General features: G+C 32.1%; 1 protein-coding gene across 1 annotated transcript in view; it reads left to right on the forward strand.

The window, feature by feature from the left end:
* The window catches only part of LRRIQ3 (leucine rich repeats and IQ motif containing 3), a 154,226-nt gene that overhangs the window by 13,562 nt on the left and 120,981 nt on the right, over positions 1-19,683 (forward strand). The window contains exons 3-6 of the mRNA XM_058303362.2: positions 710-855; positions 7,774-8,022; positions 8,601-8,924; positions 12,167-12,300. Coding sequence (XP_058159345.1) covers positions 7,774-8,022; positions 8,601-8,924; positions 12,167-12,300 — 707 coding nt within the window. The 5' untranslated portion in view covers positions 710-855. The remainder of the gene's footprint in view (positions 1-709; positions 856-7,773; positions 8,023-8,600; positions 8,925-12,166; positions 12,301-19,683) is intronic.

Here is a 19,683-nt window from a genome sequence, read left to right on the forward strand (position 1 = left end):
TCAGTAAAACTTAAGTAAATAATTGTGTAAGAACAGCAAAAAAATAGCAGCGGTTCAGCAGGGAAAACAAAGAGATCAAGGGGTGAGGAATTTCCTTATGAATTTATTTTTATTTATTATTCAAATAATGAAAATGTTCTAATGATGGTTGAGGTAATGAATACACAACTATGTGATTATACCAAATACCACTGGTTGTGCACTTTTTTTGGTTGTACACTTTAAATGAATTGTTTTATTAATGTATACTAATAAAGTTGATTTGTTAAAAACATAAAAAAAAAAAAATAAAATAAAAATGGTTAAAATGTTTTTATTTTTACCACAAATAAATTATTCTTAACACAAAAAGTTTGCTGAAAGTAAACATATACCATATTACTGATTTTTTTGTTGTTGTTGTTCTTTTCCTTTCTCTTATGTTTTTCGTTAATATGAATTTTTAAGTATAAAGTAAAAAAATGTAGGCTGAGTGGGATTAATTTCCTTGGCAGTTGTTTGTAGGAGGTAAAAAAAAAAAGCATAGGGATTTTACTTAAGTTTATATTCTATATAATCAAACAATGGGATATGGTTGTTTAAATTATCTTAAACTATCATAACCAGGGTAAAATATACTAATCCAGGTGAGTAGTAAGTTCATTAATTATATACAAGTCAAATCACAGTGGAAATGATGTGTTTAATTCTGGATTCCACATTTTAAAAGGGACATCAGGCAAACTGGACTACAGTAAATTGAAAAATCATATCCTGTGGGGGTATTTGGGACTTTTCTTCTCTTGGAGTGGATCGACGAGTACCTGAAGAGCAGCCACAAAGAAGAGTGAGATTTCTTAAAACAACTTTATTGAGGTATGCTTTATAAATCATAATATTCACCCAGTATTCATTTTAATTTTTAGTAAACCTACCATGCTTACTAAATAACTCAGGTTTAGAACATTTCCATCACCCCAATAAGATGCCTTGTGTTCATTTATAGTTAATGCTAGTAAGAATTTTTTTTTTTTTTTTTTTGCTATAAGCATAACTGTGACTGTTGTGTGGTAGTTGTCATAGAGAAGTACATATTCATTCCTTTTTTCCTTCTAAGAAGCACTTGACGCCAAATGAAGTTGTTCCTGGATTGTGGCTTTGAAAGAAACCAGCAGTCTCCTGTGCTTTCTATGTTTGTCGTGGAGCTCATAGTGCACAGGGTGGTCAGGTCGTGCTACGACCCTGCTCCCTTCCATTACATGTGCTTCATCTCTGTTTTAGCACTGTTTTCTCCTCCTATTCTTCATGACCTGATGCTTAATGCAAAATCATCTTTCACTGTCAGCCTATTTCTTCAATATTTTTTTCCCTCTGTGCTCTGCTGAGGAAGTAACTCTTACCTCCCTAGAGTACAGGACAAAATTCTTTTTATCCCCCTGAACTTCTATTTTACTTTCTCCTTTAGTTTTTTGTAGATTATTTTAAATTGAATGTATGGGTAGTAAAATCATAATCTACTTTGTCTAGCTATTTGGAAGAGGTGGCATGTGGTTGGGGATTATAAATTAGTAGAGTCAAGAACTATAATTTAATTATTGTAGTACAATGTTTATTACTTTTAATAAAAGTATATTAGTGGCCCAACTTTAGGAGATCCAAAATCTGTTTTGTGACTGTTAACCAAAGATTGTTTCGGTTGGAAGAAACAAATCCTATTTGCTATGCATAGTTTTCCTTATTAAGAACTTGTGGTTTCTATGCAGATGTTTTCCTATGGATATTTTCATTAATTCTGATTTTTCTTGTTCTGTCCATCTTCTGGCTAATCACCTTTTATGTTTTTGTACATTTATATTTTTAGTCTATAAATAAAATAAAAGTTTAAATAATGATGCTTTCACAAAATCCCTTTTTTCTGAACAGCGAATTACAGGCTTCTAAATTTTTAAAAGAACAAATATTAAAAGAGAAAAAATAAGATACGCTGATTACAAATAAATCCTGATTTCTTGGTGCAAATGACTTTTATGTCATATGTTTGATAACATATAGCATATGCCATGAAAGTACAATGCTTAAAACAGTCAGAATTACTTATATTAATTTATTAAAGTCATTGTACTCCACCTTCATTTGCCAGGAGTTATTATATACTGTTCTGACTGTTCTGCTAGAAAGCTATCCTTTCTGATTTCTAAAATACATGTCATTTGCAATGTAAACTCATGGCAAGTCTTCATTAAAATAGGGTTGACCTCAATAAATCTATTGCTAAAAGTATTTTGTTAATATAGATGGGTTTAAATATGTTGGAGACACTCTGAAACTGAAAACATGTGTAAAATATTACTAATTATAAAACTTACAGAACTTCAAGGAGAAATAGAGGAATTCACTGTTAGAGTTGGAGATGTCAGCACCCTTCTGTCAGTAATTGATAGAACCAGCAGGCAGAAAATCAGTATGGACATAGTTGAACTGAGCATCATCATCAACAAACTAGATTTAATTGACATTTATAGAATACTTCATCCAATAACAGCAAGTACACATTCCTCTCAAGTCCATGTGGAACATCCACCAAGATAGAGCACATTCTGTGTCATAAAGCACAGCTAACAAATTTAAAAGAAATCATACAAGTTATTTTTTTCAGATCATCAACTGAAAAATGGCTGGAAAATCCGAAAGTGACTGGTGATTAAACACATTCCTAAATAACTCATGTGTTAAAGAAAAGGTCTCAGGAGAAATTACAGATTATTTTGAACTAAATTAATTGGAAAATACAGTTTATCAAAGTTTGTGGAATATAGCAAAAGCAGTGCTTACATGGAAATTTATTGCATTGAATATGAATATTAGAAATGAAGAAATATATAAAATTAACAATATAAGGTAAGGTAACTAGACAAAGAAGAGGAAATTAAATCCAAAGTAAGTAGAAAATAAGAGATAACAAAAATAAAAAAAAAACAAAAAACAACACCAACAAAAAAAGTTCCAACAGAGCTCAATAGCGAAAATAAACAAAGCCAAAGTTACTTTTTGAAAAGATCATTAAAATTGATAAACGTCTAGGCATACTTACCAAGGAAAAAAAAAGAGAAGCCAAACTGCTAATATCAGAAAGTAAAGAGGGGATGTCACTGCTGATCCCTTAAACATTATGTAGGGCTGAGGAGGAATGCTGAGGGAGTGGCGTCTTTCTTTTTGGAGTAATGAAGTTGTTCCAAAATTTTTTAGATGAATGTACATCATTATGATTCTACTAAATGCCACTGATTACACACTTTGAATAGATTATCTCCTGTGTGGATATATCTCAAAGAAATTGCACAATAAACAAACAATTGTGTAAGCCAGAAATAACAACTATGTTGGCAGGGGGAAATATAGAGACATTGAGAGGTGAGGAATTTTCCTGTTTGTCTGTTTTTGTTTTTTATTATTATTGATATAATGAAAATGCTCTAATAATGATTTAAGTGATGAATGTACAACTATGTAATTTTACCAAATACCATTGATTGTACCCTTTGGATGAATTTTGTATACTTTATTAATATGTATCAGTAAAGTTGATTTGTTTTAAAAATGATAAAGGAATATTATGAACATCTCTATACCACAAATTTGATAACCTGGATGAAATTTCTCTAAGACTCAATATATCAAGACTCACATAAGAAGAAATAGATAATCTGAATAGCCCTATATCTATTAAAGAAATTGCAGCAATTGTTAATAGCTTTCTAAAACAGAAAGTACTAGGCCCAAAAGATTCCACTGGTGAATTCTACCAAGCATTTAAAGAATAAATGATACCAGTTCTCTACAATGATTTCCAGAAAAGACTTCCTAACTCATTTATGAGGCTAGCATTACCCTAACACCAAAATCAGACAAAGATATTACAAGAAAAGAAAACTATAAACCAATACCTTTCTTGAACATAGATGCAAAAACCTTCAACAATATAAGCAGATTGAATCCAATAATGTATAAAAAGAATTATACACATAATAAAGTAGAATTTATTCCAAGTATGCAAGTTTCATTCAATATTTAAAAATAAATTAATGTAAATCACAACACATCTAGGCTAAAAAATAAAAAATATATGATCATATCAGTAAATGCAGAAATCACATTTGACAAAATCCAACACCCATTCATCATAAAAATTATCAGCAAACTAGGAATAGAGGGAGACTTCCTCCACTTGATAAAGAATTTATACAAAATAAAAATCCTACTGCTAAAATACTTAATGATGAAAAAAGTTACTTTCCCCCTAAGATGGAGAACAAGGCAAGGAAATCCCCTCTCACCATTCTTCTCCAACATTGTACTGAAAGTCCTAGCTAATGAAGATGAGAAAAAAGGAATACAGATTAGGAAGTAAGAAATAAAATTTTCTGTGTTCACAGGTGCTATGAATGAAAATCCCAAAAATTGAGAAAAATAAAACTGGGAAATTATAGCAAGTTTGCAAGATATTATGTAAATGTTCAGAAGTCAATTGCTTTCATATAGTCTGGCAATGAACAATTCAGCAGCAGCCAGCATCAGAATGCCACAGTCTTCAGGGAGAAAACATTGTCTTGCTGATTTTGGACTTCTCCTAGCTTCAAAAACCATAAGCCAATAAATTCTCATCATTTAAGCCAACCTATTATACGATACATGTTAGAAGCTAGGAAATTTTAAAAAATGGCAGTACAGACCCATTAGAATGGATAAACTATGAAACACAACTCCAAATTCTGACAAGGATGAAGAGCAGCAGGAACTCTTCTTCACTGCTGGTGGGGGTGCAAAATGGTACAGTGACTTTGGAAGGTAGCTTCTGAAGAATTCCTTCAGTAATAGTGTGAGAATAATGGTTTTAGCCCTTGACCAGGATATTAAAAATAAGCCAATTTTTTCATAGAGTGGCAAGGATTTATCTAGATATTCACATTTATTCTCATTTGGATTTTGATGAACTAGTTTACCTTCACAGGGTAGAGACAGATTCTTCCAATGAGAAAGTGGCTAATTTTTCCATAGGCCCCAAGATAAGCCACTTGAACTCATATATTGTTCTTTTACAAACTATCACTCATTTGTTTACCTTTGATTAAAGCTCAAATTAACTGCTGTGAAGGCAATACTTAGAAGACCTTTGAGACATGTCTGAGATACTTCTATAAATTTTCTTTCTGCAGCAGATATCTTTTTCTCAGGTCTTTCCTACCTTCGGACCTTTTCCCATGTTTTCTTTGCATGACATGTACTTCTGTCCTCTTTTTGTTTAATTAAATGCACTTCTTCAGAGATGCTTTCTTTGATGCCCCATCTAGACTAGGTGAGTTTCTCTAGGTGTAAACTTCCTTGGTATCTGAATATCTTTTCTCTGAGAATTTATTGCACTTGTAATTATTCATTTAATGTCTGTCTTCATTGATAGACTAGAAGTTCTAGAAAAGCAGGAATTTTTTATCTAATTCACTACAATATTTCTATTGCCTAGAATATATCTGGTACATTGTAGGCATTCAGTACATATTTGTTGCCTGACAGACTGCCTTTAAATACCCTCTTCCCAAAGAGCTATAGTGCTACAGTTTTGCATATGATGGCACAAGGTAAAACCATGTGGATTACCTAATAAAGTATAAATGAAATTAGATCTGTGATAAACAAATGAAGAGGAAAATGATATTCATCTAGTCTCCATTTTATTTTGTGCATGAAAATGTGCCTTCTGTTCCTTAAAATATATGTTCAGGTCTTAAATTTTAGAAAAAAAAAACTGTACCTCTTTATCAGTGTACTTTGTTTTTTATTCAATGATAACTTTAAACCTGAAAGTGATCCTACATTGAACTTTTTAAGATGGCACAGTGTAGCAGTTTGATATTGTTTATGAATTCCAAAAATAGCTATTGGATTGTTTGTAAACTAGTCTGTTCCTCTGGGAGTATTAGATTGTATTAGATCCTGAGGTTTCATTTTTAATTGATTAAATTAAGATTGGGGTTTTGATTCTGCCATAGTCAGTAGGACGTTGAGTCCCTGTCCCCTTAGTGGGTGAAGACTCACAGAGAAAATGATAGGGCAGAGGAGAGAGGTGGAGCTTTGATGCTGGAGCCCCAGGAAGTATACACACTGGAGAGGAACACAGAGGAATAGAGATGGCTCTGTAGACATGGCAGAGGCCCTGGAAAGAGAGAGCCTGATAGTCTGCAGTTGACCTTGTGGAGAGAACAGAGCAGCTGAGCCTAGAAAATAATGAGCCCTAGGGAGAGAGACATTTGGGAGAAAGAGGAGGGCTGAATCCTTGCAGAGACAAGCAGCTGTCTTGCTCTACACTTGGCAACAGACTGTGGTGAGGGAAGTAACTTACCCTTTATGGCCTTGTGACTATAAGCTTCTACTTCAAATAAATGCCCTTTGTAAATGCCAACAGATTTCTGGTACTTTGCATCAGCACCCCTTTAGCTGACTAATACACATGGGATCTTCATCTTAAAACTGATTAAAAGGCTGATAAATTTTCTGTTATCTGGGTGATTTTGATAATGGACTGTTTTTGTGAAAGAATAGGCAATGTCTTTCCTCTGTGTTTGCCTGCAGTTTTATTTTATAATGTGTCAGAAATTAACCATAAAACCTTTCAGAAAATTGTTTTGATAGTGGTGTGAGAAATTATTTTTTGTGAAATTTTATGCAAGTAATCCATTGTAAACTGATATTGATAGACATGAAAATAAAGCAAAAGACTTTTACATAATCTAAGCAATGCATTTCTTATACATGAGAAATACCATATAAAATATGTATAACAGTTTTGCTGCAGAGCTATTTTTAGATGCATTTACTTTGTCAAATTTTAAGTCGGTTAGAAATTTGAATCCTAATTGTCTAATTAAACATAAAAATAAATAATGGATGACCAATTGTCTCTTTATGAAATAAACAATTATTAATTCAGTCGAAGCCACTGTTTTGTAACTTAATTGCATCTAAGTGCATTTTTCAGCCTCTCCCAAAGAGGTTACTGCTATCCTAAATTTGGGGTTTATCATTTCAATGTATTTCTTTATTTACAGTAACTTTAAACAAAAATTATTATAGCAGCTATGCAAGGTTTAGTTGTTTGTTTTTGTTTGTCTCAACTATGTATGATTTTTAAATCTCGGCTTTGTCACTAAATTTGATAATCTCTAAATAGTCTAAAAAAACACAGTTTTTTCTCTTTTTATTGATCAACTTCATTGGTGAGGGCAGTGATACATTTTGAGTAGTAGTTATGTAAATATTAGACATTTAAGATGTATCAGGGGAAGCGGATGTGGCTCAGGTGACTGAGTTCCCATCTACCACATGAGAGGTCTGGGTTCAGTTCCCTGTGCCTCCTGGAAAAGATGTGCAAGATGATGAGCTGAAACAAGGGGCTGGCTTAGTGAGCTGACTCAGTAAGGTGATGCAGTGAGATTAGTCAACCAAGAGACAACGAGGAAACCCTGGGTTCATTTCCAGATGCCTCCTAGTAACAGAAGACCAGCACACAACAAACCAACACAGGATGGACAAACAATGAGGGGGTGGGGAGAAATAAATAAATTAAATATTTTTAAAAAATGCTTCAGGATACGGGGTACTGTGAAAATTAGATATTCTTTTTCCTTATATTAACTTTTCTACCCACTTTTATTGTCCTATCAGCAAACATTTTTGTTTGTTCAGATAAAATTATTCAAGGTTAACATTTAACTTTTAAAAGTAATTTTCCATTTTTCCTAGATGTTTCATGGAACAATCACAAGAGAGTTAACTAGCCATGAAGAATGGGGTCACTATAATGAAAACATTATAGAAGATCAAAAAGACTTGGTTTTTATAAAGTTCAATGGCCTTCATTTAAAATCTATGGAAAATTTGCAATTATGTATTTCTCTTAAAGTGTGCATCTGCTCAAATAATTTTGTTACAGACATTCATCCACTTCAAAGTTGTTTGAAATTGGTCAAACTTGATCTCCATGGAAATCAAGTAAGCAATAGCCCTTTTAGATATCTGCATATAAATCAAAGTTATATATAATAAGCACTTAGCTATTTTCCACAGTATTTCTCCCCAAAATTCTTTTATTCAAATATAAACAAAAATTTTAAAAAATACAATTTAAAAGTGTACATAAACAAAATTTTAAATGTAAACAAAAATTAAAAATTGAAAATAAAAATATAAACAAACTGCTTTATTTGATATACTTTACTCTTTCAACTCCTTAGTATGGGTTAAGTGCACTTTTTAATGCCTTAATTCTATATGTAAGAAAATTATTTGAAAAGAGTTTACAGACAATTACAAAGGAGGTTTAACTGTATGGAAGTAATACATTCATTTAATAACTCTAATAATGATAAATTATTCCATATACCCAGTATATCATGCTTTTTTCTGGTCATTATTTGGACAATTATAAATTCTCTGCTTTTTTAAAATTAATTAGAAATTTGTCATTTGAGAAAATATTCATTTTAGATGTTTAATAGATGTTTGTCCATTTTCCAGGAAATTTATAAAAATTAATATTTAAATTTAAGCTATTATTGATACTATTTCAGATAAAAATTCTACCAGACACCAAATTTTGGAGTGGAATGAAGAAACTGAAACTCCTCTATCTTCATGACAATGGGTTTGTGAAGTTAAAGAATGTATGTGTATTATCTGCCTGTCCTAACCTCATTGCCCTTACAATGTTTGATTGTCCAGTAAGTCTTAAAAAAGGATATAGACATGTTCTTGTTAACAGTATATGGTCTCTCAAAGCTCTGGATTATCATGTGATTTCTGATGAAGAAATAGTTCAGAACTGGCATCTTCCTGAAAGATTCAGAACTTATAACCATCGACTTTTCTTTAATATCAGCCCTGCTTTGAGAAAGGTAATTTGCTTCATTAGGGTTTCTTTTAAAATAAATTTATAGAAGTAAAATTTTAACTTTTAAGTTTTATACCATATTGTGTAAACTTCTTAATATTTGTTCATTATTTATATAAAACGTAATATATCAGTGAACATTTTAGTAATAGCCTTATATCTGAAAATTTTAAAAAGCTTCAATGCCCACTGCATAAAAACTGTTGGGCCTTAATAGATCAAATTGTAAAGAAACAAGATTTTGAAAAAATTAAAATGATATCCATTACTTATTAAGGTTTTTAGTATTCAGATATTTCCACTGGGAAATATTTGATTTTTTTTGGAATGCCTTAAAGGACAGTTTCAATTAGTTATTAGAAGAAGATAAAAATACTCAATATCTGAAAAATCAAACCATCATTATATGTTGATTTTTAACATCTTGGAAGAGGTAATTGGAAAAACTTGATATCTAGTTAGAGATTATAGAATACTTAAATGGATAGATAAAAATATAAGAAAGTATGCTTCATGCCATCATGAATGTTAGAACAAGTAAATCACACAAGAGTTCAGAAGAGGGGTTAACTGCAACTGTTAAAAAATCAACTATGAGGTAAAGTAGTAGAAAAGCAAATAAACTGTAGCACACACACTGCCTATAATATGTTAATATATATAAATTCACATATATATGCATGAAAATTTGAGGAAAAATAGAAAATTATTTGAAAATTATTTTGAACAGTGATCATATCTGAAAGGCTTAATGAACAGTGAATGGTGATTATGTGTGGGAAGGCTGTAGTTGAGAAAGTTGGAAGATTTTTATAACTGCATACAAATTATGAGCATAATAATTTTGTAATATAAAAACTTAGAAAAATAAAAAAGGAGGCATTCGTTAAGTCTGGATGTCTAAATCTGGACCCTTTTGCAGATAAAAAATGATTTAGGTTCATTTAAAGAAGTAATGGGAAATGGGGGGGGGTGGGCGGAAGTACTGAGAAGAACTTTGAATGACATACTAAGGAGTTATGATTTCTTCATGAATTCAGTGAAGATTGAAGTTATTTGAGTTAGAAAATTAAAGTTCTCTAATAGTAGGAATTCTATGAATAAATAGTATTGAAAAGGTTTAAAAGATGATTAATAATCCCATATTTTGTTTGTGGATGGGTGGGAGACAATTGAGGGCAGGGAAAGCAGTTACAATAGATCAGAAATGATGTGATTAGGATTGATATAGGCAGATAGCAGTGACAGTGAAGAAAGAAATAGACGTAAAGTAGTGGATGGACAAATATTCAGTAAAAAAAAAATCCTATGGTAGCCACTTTAAATATTTTTTTCATTCATTCATTTACCAGTGTATTGAGTATCATCTAATATCTTAAGCTTTAGGGATTCAGTGGTAAATTATACTGACAAAGTTCCTGCCCTCAGAAAGTCCAGTAGGAAGAGACAGTAATTAAGCACATATACTGAAAAACAAAACAAAGCAACCATAAAATTTCAGATAGTGGTAATTGCTAAAGAAAAGAAAATAAGTCAACAGAGCCTAAAAGGGGAGGAGATTTAGGCTACTTTACGTAGAGGGGATTGGGAAGGCCTTTCTGAAAATATCTTACTTACTCTTCATCATATCTGTCTTAGTTTGCCAGAGCTGCTATAACAAATACCAACAACAATGGGTTGTCTCAAACAACAAAGTTGATTGAGACATGATTTTGGAGGCTAGAAGTCCAAAATCAAGGCATCAGCAAGGCCATGCTTTCTCCCTAAAGTCTGTAGTGCTTTTGTGCTGGATAATTGAAATCTTTGAAGGTCCTTGACTTGCATTTCTGACCCCATCATAAATGTAGTAAGGTTTAGAGATATTTATATATCTTATATTATTTAGGCTATACAGAATAATGTTTTATTCTTTGATCATTGAAAAATTTTATTTAATCTATAGCAATATAAACAAACTCTTGATAAGCTTTATATCAGTATCAATGGGTATAGATACTGATTTAGTAATGTTGATATAACTTCTAAACATTCAATTGCACTTATTATTAATGAGTTATAAATATATTATGAAAACTAAAAAAATAATAAATCTTATAACAGTTCACAAAATTTTTTCAATAATTGTGCTCATTATTTTATTAGAAAGGCATAGATATGGAAATTAAAGGAGTGTTTGTTCATTCTAAAAGAAACAAATTTAGTAGTATAACTAAAACTTGGGTCCTATCACACATCAAAAATATCTAGAAGGGTCCTTTTCATCCTTAATTATAATATAAAATGATTTCTAGAACTTTATTTTCTTGGATCTAATTGGACAACATTTATATGTTCAAAAAAGAGGAAAATTCTTCTTTATAAAATCAAAGTAACTTTAAAAATTTGAAGTGCATAGCATATATTGTAGGGATATATATATATATATATATATATATATAATATTTAATGATAGAAGTAATTGAAAGAAACCAGTGGTATCAGTTGGGATTGCATTTTGTTTGCTTGTAATATAAACTCAGTTAAAAGGATTTCATTTTTATCATGTAACACAAATTCAGAGATTGGCCTTCCTTCTGTGTAGTTTCTTAAGGAAATCATCAAGGACCAAGGTTCATTCTAGCTTCCTGCTCTTCATCTTTAGTGAGTGAATGTTTTCCATCATAGGTAATGAGTTGTTTTGCATTCAGGCAGGAACTCTAGGCAAGAAGAATGATAGTGAGGGAACAAGTCTCATACCAGCTAAATCTGCATTTTGTATTAGGAAAACAATAGCTTCTCCAGATTTTAAATATGATTCAGAAGAGATAACTTTGCATTTTAATAGTAAGAGTAATATAAAAAAAAAATTCTACAACTATTTTCCTGAATCAATTACTACTAAAATTTTACCTTTTAGCATCATAATACAACAGTATAATATTTTATGAAAGGGAAAACACAAATAGAATACAAAGATCAGGATGATTATGGTAAAAGTTTTCCACATATCAGAGTGGGAGAAGAATCTAGAATGGAAAAAGTTGTCATCATGAATCTTTTATTTTGTATACAGAATTGAGAAATTATATGGTGCTACTAATTCTTGATCTTCTGATCTAATCAAATTGATCTGAAAGTGTGTTTATTATTTAACTATATATTATAAGATACCTGTGAACATTTTATTGGCTTATTTATAACATTAGATTACCAAGTTCAAATGTCTTTGGAACTACTTTCATGAAAGAATGTATTTTCTTTATACAGGGATCAACCTATGAGGATGAAATTAATAACATTAAACATATTATTTCAAAAATTAATGAAATCCTGGCTCACAATTCACCAATTTTGATTGTTCAAAGATGGATACGTGGCTTCTTAGCTAGGAAGAAACTGAGGTATGTTTTATTTTGAATATTAAAATAAGATCAGTGATAAAAAGTCAATTCTCCAATAATTTGCATTTTTTGTGTTCTCTGTCATCAAACTGGCATTTTATAGACTATTGATCTGGTTTTAAAGAAAATACCACAGACATGTAATAATTTGTATCATAATAATATATAGCATCATGACAATTCGATTCCTTTATTTTTTCTTTTTTTGACCATCTAAGTAAATAAACAATAAAGTGTGTATTCTTGTTTGAGTAATTCTGACAATTTTTGTTAGTCTTAAAAATATCAGTCAAAAGCGTATTTGATTTTCTCTCATGTAATGGAGTAATAGAATTATTAGCCATGGATTGTATAGTGGGATACTATTGAAATATAAACCATGAAACATCTGTATGAGGATTTTATATTCTATTTGGATATGAAGACAATTTTGCTGAAATATCTTTCATCATGTTGTTTTGTTAGTTGTCTTTTACTCTCTGTTTCTTGCATTCCTTTTCAGTAAATAGCGGAAACTATTCTTGCTAGAATCTCTGAACATTGTACTGCTAGAGATAAAATAAGATACATTGCCTTGAATTTTTGTACTAATATCAAACATATGAGGGAATGAATGAACATTTCATACAATTTCTGAAGAAGGATTTCCATGTTTTTTCAAACTAAGGTTTAAGTGTGAGAGAGAGTGAGCTCATAAGTGGGGACAAGTCAAATCATCTAGCGTAAAGGATGTGGGGAAGTATAAGACAGCTGCTAACAGGTGCATATTTATTTAAAATACTTCTGTCTTGTATGTTCCATTTAAACCTAGTATGTGTTTCATGTAAAGTAAACATTCAATTAAAGGGACTTGTCTTTAATTTATGCCCCTAGGATTAAGTTTTTCCCTCTTAGAATTGTGACTCCCTCTGATATTTATGTAACATGAGGTAAAACCTATATTCATAGGAACAGTTTCTGAAGCCTCAACAAGCAAAAACATAATTTGAATAATCTTTATAGGGAGAGATGTCAGTAATAATAATATACCATAGTGGTTCAAGACAAGCTGATCTAAATTCTTTCTCTCTTTAAAGCTCTGTTCCATTAGGCATATTACTTAACTCTCTAAGCCTGAGAAAATGGGGGAAATGGTAATAAAAGCAGAATTTATTTTGCTACTTGCTTGTGGTAATCATGTGAAATCATATATAGTACATAGTACCTATGCAAGTAGATATTATATTCTTATTCCTCTTTTTCAATGTCATTATTACTATTGTTGTTGTTTTATTTTGTGTTCTCTCTATTGTTTGACCCCGTGGGAAACATTTTTTCCTTGAATTTCTTATAGTTCTTGCAACTACATTTTCCATAGCAGTCACAGAGCTAGATTTCAAAATAATAACTCTAGTAATTTTATTCACCAGTTTAAAATCCTCCATCTGCTCCCATTTTTTTTTTAAGGGAAAATTCTGGGTTATTCATTGCTTCAGTACACATCACATTCTTTCTTCATCATAAGCACTTACCATACTGGATTGTGACTGTCTATGTATCTGTATCTTCTGTCGTACTGTAAATTCTGTGCGGTCAGAACTACATCTTTCTTTGTTCTCCACTGTATTTTTAGCATATAACAAAGTGCCTGACACATTAGGTGCTCAAAGTATATTTGCTGAAAGATGAATACCCAATAAGTAGAGAAACTATAAGGACTGGAATCAGAAAAGTATTTCTGGATTCATCTATAGGAAAGGAAAGGCAGGTAGACTTGGGAAATAGAAAGCAGCATGGAATAACACTTGTTGATTCCCATAACATAGTGGACCAATTGATTAGTTCTCTTTTTATCTAAGTCTAGATATGAGGAATGTCTCTCCACTCCCAAATATTTGGTACCAGGCTTGAAAATTTTCACTTAACCTACTTGAAATATCACAAACAGCATAAATTTAGAATTTTTATGATTAATGCTACTATTTTTTTAGAGTAGTAGTATCCCTAATGTACGGGTGATAGGGTGCAAGTGACCTACATTTTTATTCTTATAGTGAAATATTATAATCAGATTGACAGCCTACTAAATTCATATAAAGATAGTTATACTTAAGCCATAGGGAAGATTATTGGCAAGGTTGATGGGTTGTAAAAAATGTAAAGGGATGAAAAGGAAGATAGGAAACAAACACTTATTGAATGTGCAGTATGCATAAAGTGCCATATTAGATACTTTAAACCAGTTTACATCATTTAATATAACAGAGCTTATGAGTTGGTCCTCTATTTCCTATTTTATTTTATAGATAGAGCCACTAAGAATTGAAATGTGATCAAGAGATTAGGATATCTGTCCAATATCAGACAACTATTATGTATTAGACAGTTGTGGTCAGTTGTGAAGAGAGGAGACTGTGCATGCTAAATCTCCACATCAGGTTTCTGCTGTTTAATATATTCTAAATCCTATGCTCTTTTTACCTTTCTTTCCATTTTTAGGAAGAGATCACACCTGAACTGAAGTTTTAAATAATTCCTGAGTAATATGTGTATTTCATTATCTTAGTTAATAAAATAACTCAATTGATAATTTTTTTTTAGTAAAATAGAATGAGAATTCCTTTAGGGGAAGAGGCAGTAATTCTCAGCTTGTTCTCTCCAGGATTAAATGCTGAAATTGGTGTTGATTTTATATCCTGCTTATTTTTAATTGTGGAAAACAATACTGGACCAGGCAAATTTTTTTCATAGAGCAAGAAAACGTGCCCAATATTTTGCCAGAATAATACAGTATTAGTTGAGGTTTCATTCTTAGTTTTTGTGGTTCATAATTTTGGGAAAAAGTGGAATTTACACTTTGTAAAAGTTATAAATTATATTTTCTCACACTAAACATATATAACTAATATATTTTTATAAATGACACATATTAAGTTGAAATAACAGTACCTTGAAATTCCCATGTGTTCAATAAATACTTGAATGAAATTCTTACCCCATCTAATACTATTCAGAGCATTAGATTTAGATACTTAAAAATGTTCAGAAATGAGACAATCAATATACCTGGCCATTCATATTTCCAGATACTGTTTCTGTGGCACTGGATATAAATTAAACCTTTTTCAAGCCATGAATATACTCTGATACAATATATTGGCTTAAACTGTACCTTACAGATGCTTTCAGTGTTGGATCTAAGCATGCTTATCTATAGATTCATTACTGTGTATATATTTTCATGTGTATTTTGAACTGACAATCTGTCATGTATTATGAAACTGAAGTATCTTAAAATGATTTCTAAACATAAATAGACATGTACATATATGTGAATGAACAGTGTATTTAAAAACTTTACTTTTGAAGATATAAATTAGAACAGGCATCAAAATTTGATGTACATATTGTAGTTCTATGATGTGCATATAATAACTGCTTACTGTAATTTAGGTGATTTAGGTGCTTTAGGTGTTGGGAATACAAAAACAGGAAAGTTGTGGCTCCTAATCTTAAGGAGATAATAGTTTAGTTGGGAAGACTGACGAAAAAACATAATATTTTATTTATTATGAAAAATAACATAGTAGATAAAAATATTCAGCTGACTCTGGGGACACAGAATTATTCTGGTTGGGAGGGAGTGTCAGGAAAAACTTCAAAAAGGAAGTGTTACATGAACTGAGTCCTTAAAATTATTACAATTCCAGCAAGTATGGGATATGTATGTGTTTACATGGGATGGGTAGTCGTCCTGGAGGAATAGTCAGTGGTGAGGGATTTTTTTTTCCCCCAGATTTATTTATTTATTTATTTCTCTCCCCTTCCCCCCCCCAACCCGGTTGTCTGTTCTCTGTGTCTATTTGCTGCATCTTCTTTGTCCGCTTCTGTTGTCATCAGCGGCACAGGAATCTGTGTTTCTTTTCATTGCGTCATCTTGTGTCAGCTCTCCGTGTGGGTGGCACCATTCCTGGGCAGGCTGCACTTTCTTTCGTGCTGGGCAGTTTTCCTTATGGGGCTCACTCCTTGCACATGGGCTCCCCTACGTGGGGGACACCCCTGCGTAGCAGGGCACTCCTTGCGCGCGTCAGCGCTGCGTGTTGGCCAGCTCCACACGGGTCAAGGAGGCCCGGGGTTTGAACCGCGGACCTCCCATGTGGTAGATGGATGCCCTAACCAGTGGGCCAAGGTCACCGCCCAGTGATGGGGGGTTTAATTCTAGTCAGTTAACAGCATGTGTGAAGTTATTGAGGCAGGGAAGTACAGTTCAAGTTGATATAATAATGAATTATTTGCTGTGAATGTAGATTGCAGGAGAAATAGGCTTAATTACATTGTAGTTAGAAAATGTGTTCTGTATGATATCAGTCCCTTAATTTTGAATTTTATTGGGATTTACTTTATGACCTATGCTTTTCATGTGTGGTTGAAAAGAGTGTGGACTCTGGAGTTATTGGATAGAATACCCTTTATGTTTTCATAAGGTCATTCGTAAGGTATTCAAATTTTCTAATCCTTGCTTATTTTTCACTGCTTGTTTTATCAATTAGTGAGAGAAGTGGGTTAATATTTCTTACTGTAATTTTATATGTATCTTTATATCCTAATAGGTCAAATTTTGCTTTATATATTTTGAAGCTATGTTTTTAGTTATATACTCTTTAATTTCTTTTAAAGATACTTAGATTACATAAATGTTATGTAAAAAATATAGAGGATTCCCATATGCTCCACTCCCTACCTCTCCCACATTTTTCCACATTAACAACACCTTCATTAGTGTGGTACATTTGTTACAATTGATGAACATATACTGGAGCATTGCCGCTAAGCGTAGATTATAGTTTACATATAAACATTGTACAGTTTACTCTACGTTGTAAGTAGAGTATCTCCTGCACAATTTTGTAAGTTATGGCAAGACATATAATGGCCTGTATCTGTCATTGCAGTGCCATTCAGGACAATTCCCAAGTCCCAAAATGCCCCATATTACACCTATTTTTCCATCTCTCTCCCCAGAACCTCCAATGGCCCCTGTCCCCACATCAATGAAAAAGTTCTTCCATTGCTAGAATAACAATAACTGTAGTAGAATAACAGTAAGTCTATTCTAGTCCATCGTTCATTCAAATTTTAAATTTGAATAACAAATTTTACATATGAAAAATTAAATTATGTTGCTCTTGCTAATTGTGAAATGATCCCTGCATCTAGTAATCTTTATTTTTATGACTTAAAGTTCATGTTATTAGATATTATTACACCTACTACTAATAATTATATTATTATACTGTTTTAACTTGGTTTATGTTTTTCCATACTTTTATTATAAATTTTTTATATGTTTATCATATATACACACACGCATACATATATTTAAATACCGCTTTAGCTACATCCCATAAATTTTGGTGTGTTATGTTTTTGCTTTCATTTAGTTAAATTATTTTCTAATTACCCTTGCATTTTCTTCCTTTACTTATGGGTTATTTGGAAATGTGTTGTTTAGTTCCCAAATATATTTGGATTTCCTTGATTTCTTTGTATTTTTTATTTCCAATTTAATTCTTTCAGTCAAAGAACATAATTTATTTGATTTCAGTGCTTTTAAATATAATTAAGACTTCTTTTATAACCTGTTTATATGGTATATACTGGAAAATGTTCCATGTGCTTGAGAAGAAATTATACTTTGTTGTTGAGTCGATTGTTCTATAAATGTCAGTTAAGTCAAGTTGGTTTATAGTGCTCTTGTAATATTTTGTATGCTTATTGATTTACTGTGTAGTTATTCTCTCTCCTACTGGGAGTGCTGTATTGAACTCCACAGCTATTATTGTTGAATTGTCTACTTCCTTCATTTGTGTCAGTTTTTCCTTCATGTATTTTGGGGATGTGTTATTAGGTCTTATGTGTTTAAATTTGTAATATGGGACTTCTGAGAAGATGGTGTCAAAATAGGCAGGCAAGGCTCAACTCTTTCACAAAAACAGTGGAGGAAGGGCAAAAAATGTCCAAGGAACCTGCTTTGGGGCTCTGCAGACCAGGAGAATGCTTCCTACTCCACAGTAGGGTGAGGGACAGAGAGATGAAAAAGCTGAAATGAAAACCATGAGTTACTAGCCACCATGGCTGGGAACAGCAATGTTCTCCTATCCATAGGGTGATCAGCTTGGATAAAAACCATGGCTCATTGCAGCTACCTGAGAGGGGAACAGATGTCTTCCTCCCAGGGAAGAGGTAGGGTGCAGCAGAGAGCAGAAAGTGGTTTCTCTTTGAATTTGGCCAGCACATCCTGCTTTGAATCTTGGCTCTGGCCAGACGAGAAATCTCTGGCAAGTAGAAGTTGAAAGTGTCACCTCCATGGAAAGATTTGTGAACGAGCACCATCTGTTGGCTGGCAAGGAAACCGCTTTTAGATATATCTTGACCCAGTCCCCTTGATCTTGTCTTCACCCCATAAATGAATCCTTGGCCCTATTTTGATAACTTAAGATGTGCAATGTTAAAGACTTAGAATAAGTTGAACCAAAAATCAAAGAAGAGCCATGAAACAAAACCACTTGGCAAGAGAGAGAAACTGACCATCAGAGTAAATTCAGCAACATATTTGAATGCCTATACATCAGCAAAAAATTACATACCATACTAAGAAAAAGGAAGATATGGCCCAGCCAAAGGAACGAACTAAAAATCCTGACGAGACACAGGATTTAAGACAACCAGTCGATGATAATCACAAAAATCTAAATCAATTGAAGGAGTTGAAGGAAAATATGACTAAAGAGATAAAGACTATTAAGAATATATTGGGTGAGCATAAAGAACAACTTGAAAGCCTGCAAAGAAGAGTAACTGAGAGCTTATGAGAATGAAAGATGCAGTGGATAAGATTAAAAATTTTAGATGCACATACTACAATTTGAATTGATGGAGGACATAATTAGTGAAATTGAGGACATAGCATCTGAACTTAAAAAGACATGAGAACAGAAAGAGAGAAGAACGGAAAAATGGAACAGTCTCAGGGAATTGAATGACAATGCAAAATGCAAACACACACATTATCAGTATCCCAGAAGGGGAAGAGAATGGAAAAGATGCAGAAAGAATATTTGAAGAAATAATGACCAAAAACTTCCTACATATCTGACGATTATTTGATATCCATGTTTCATAAAGATATACAACTCAACAATAAAAAGACATGCAACCCAATTTAAAAATGGACAGAAGTCTTTAATATGCTTTTATTTATTTTTTTGGTCTTCTCAAACTCATTCTTAAAGTCACTCTTCTGAAATTTCTGCAGTGACTTTCCATCTCATGACCTCCTGTTCCTCATATATGGACTTTTACATTTGCTGTTTACTTTGACTGGAATGCTTTTTTTCTGAGATA

Source organism: Dasypus novemcinctus, chromosome 9 (assembly GCF_030445035.2).
Source record: "Dasypus novemcinctus isolate mDasNov1 chromosome 9, mDasNov1.1.hap2, whole genome shotgun sequence".
NCBI classification, from domain to species: Eukaryota; Metazoa; Chordata; class Mammalia; order Cingulata; family Dasypodidae; genus Dasypus; species Dasypus novemcinctus.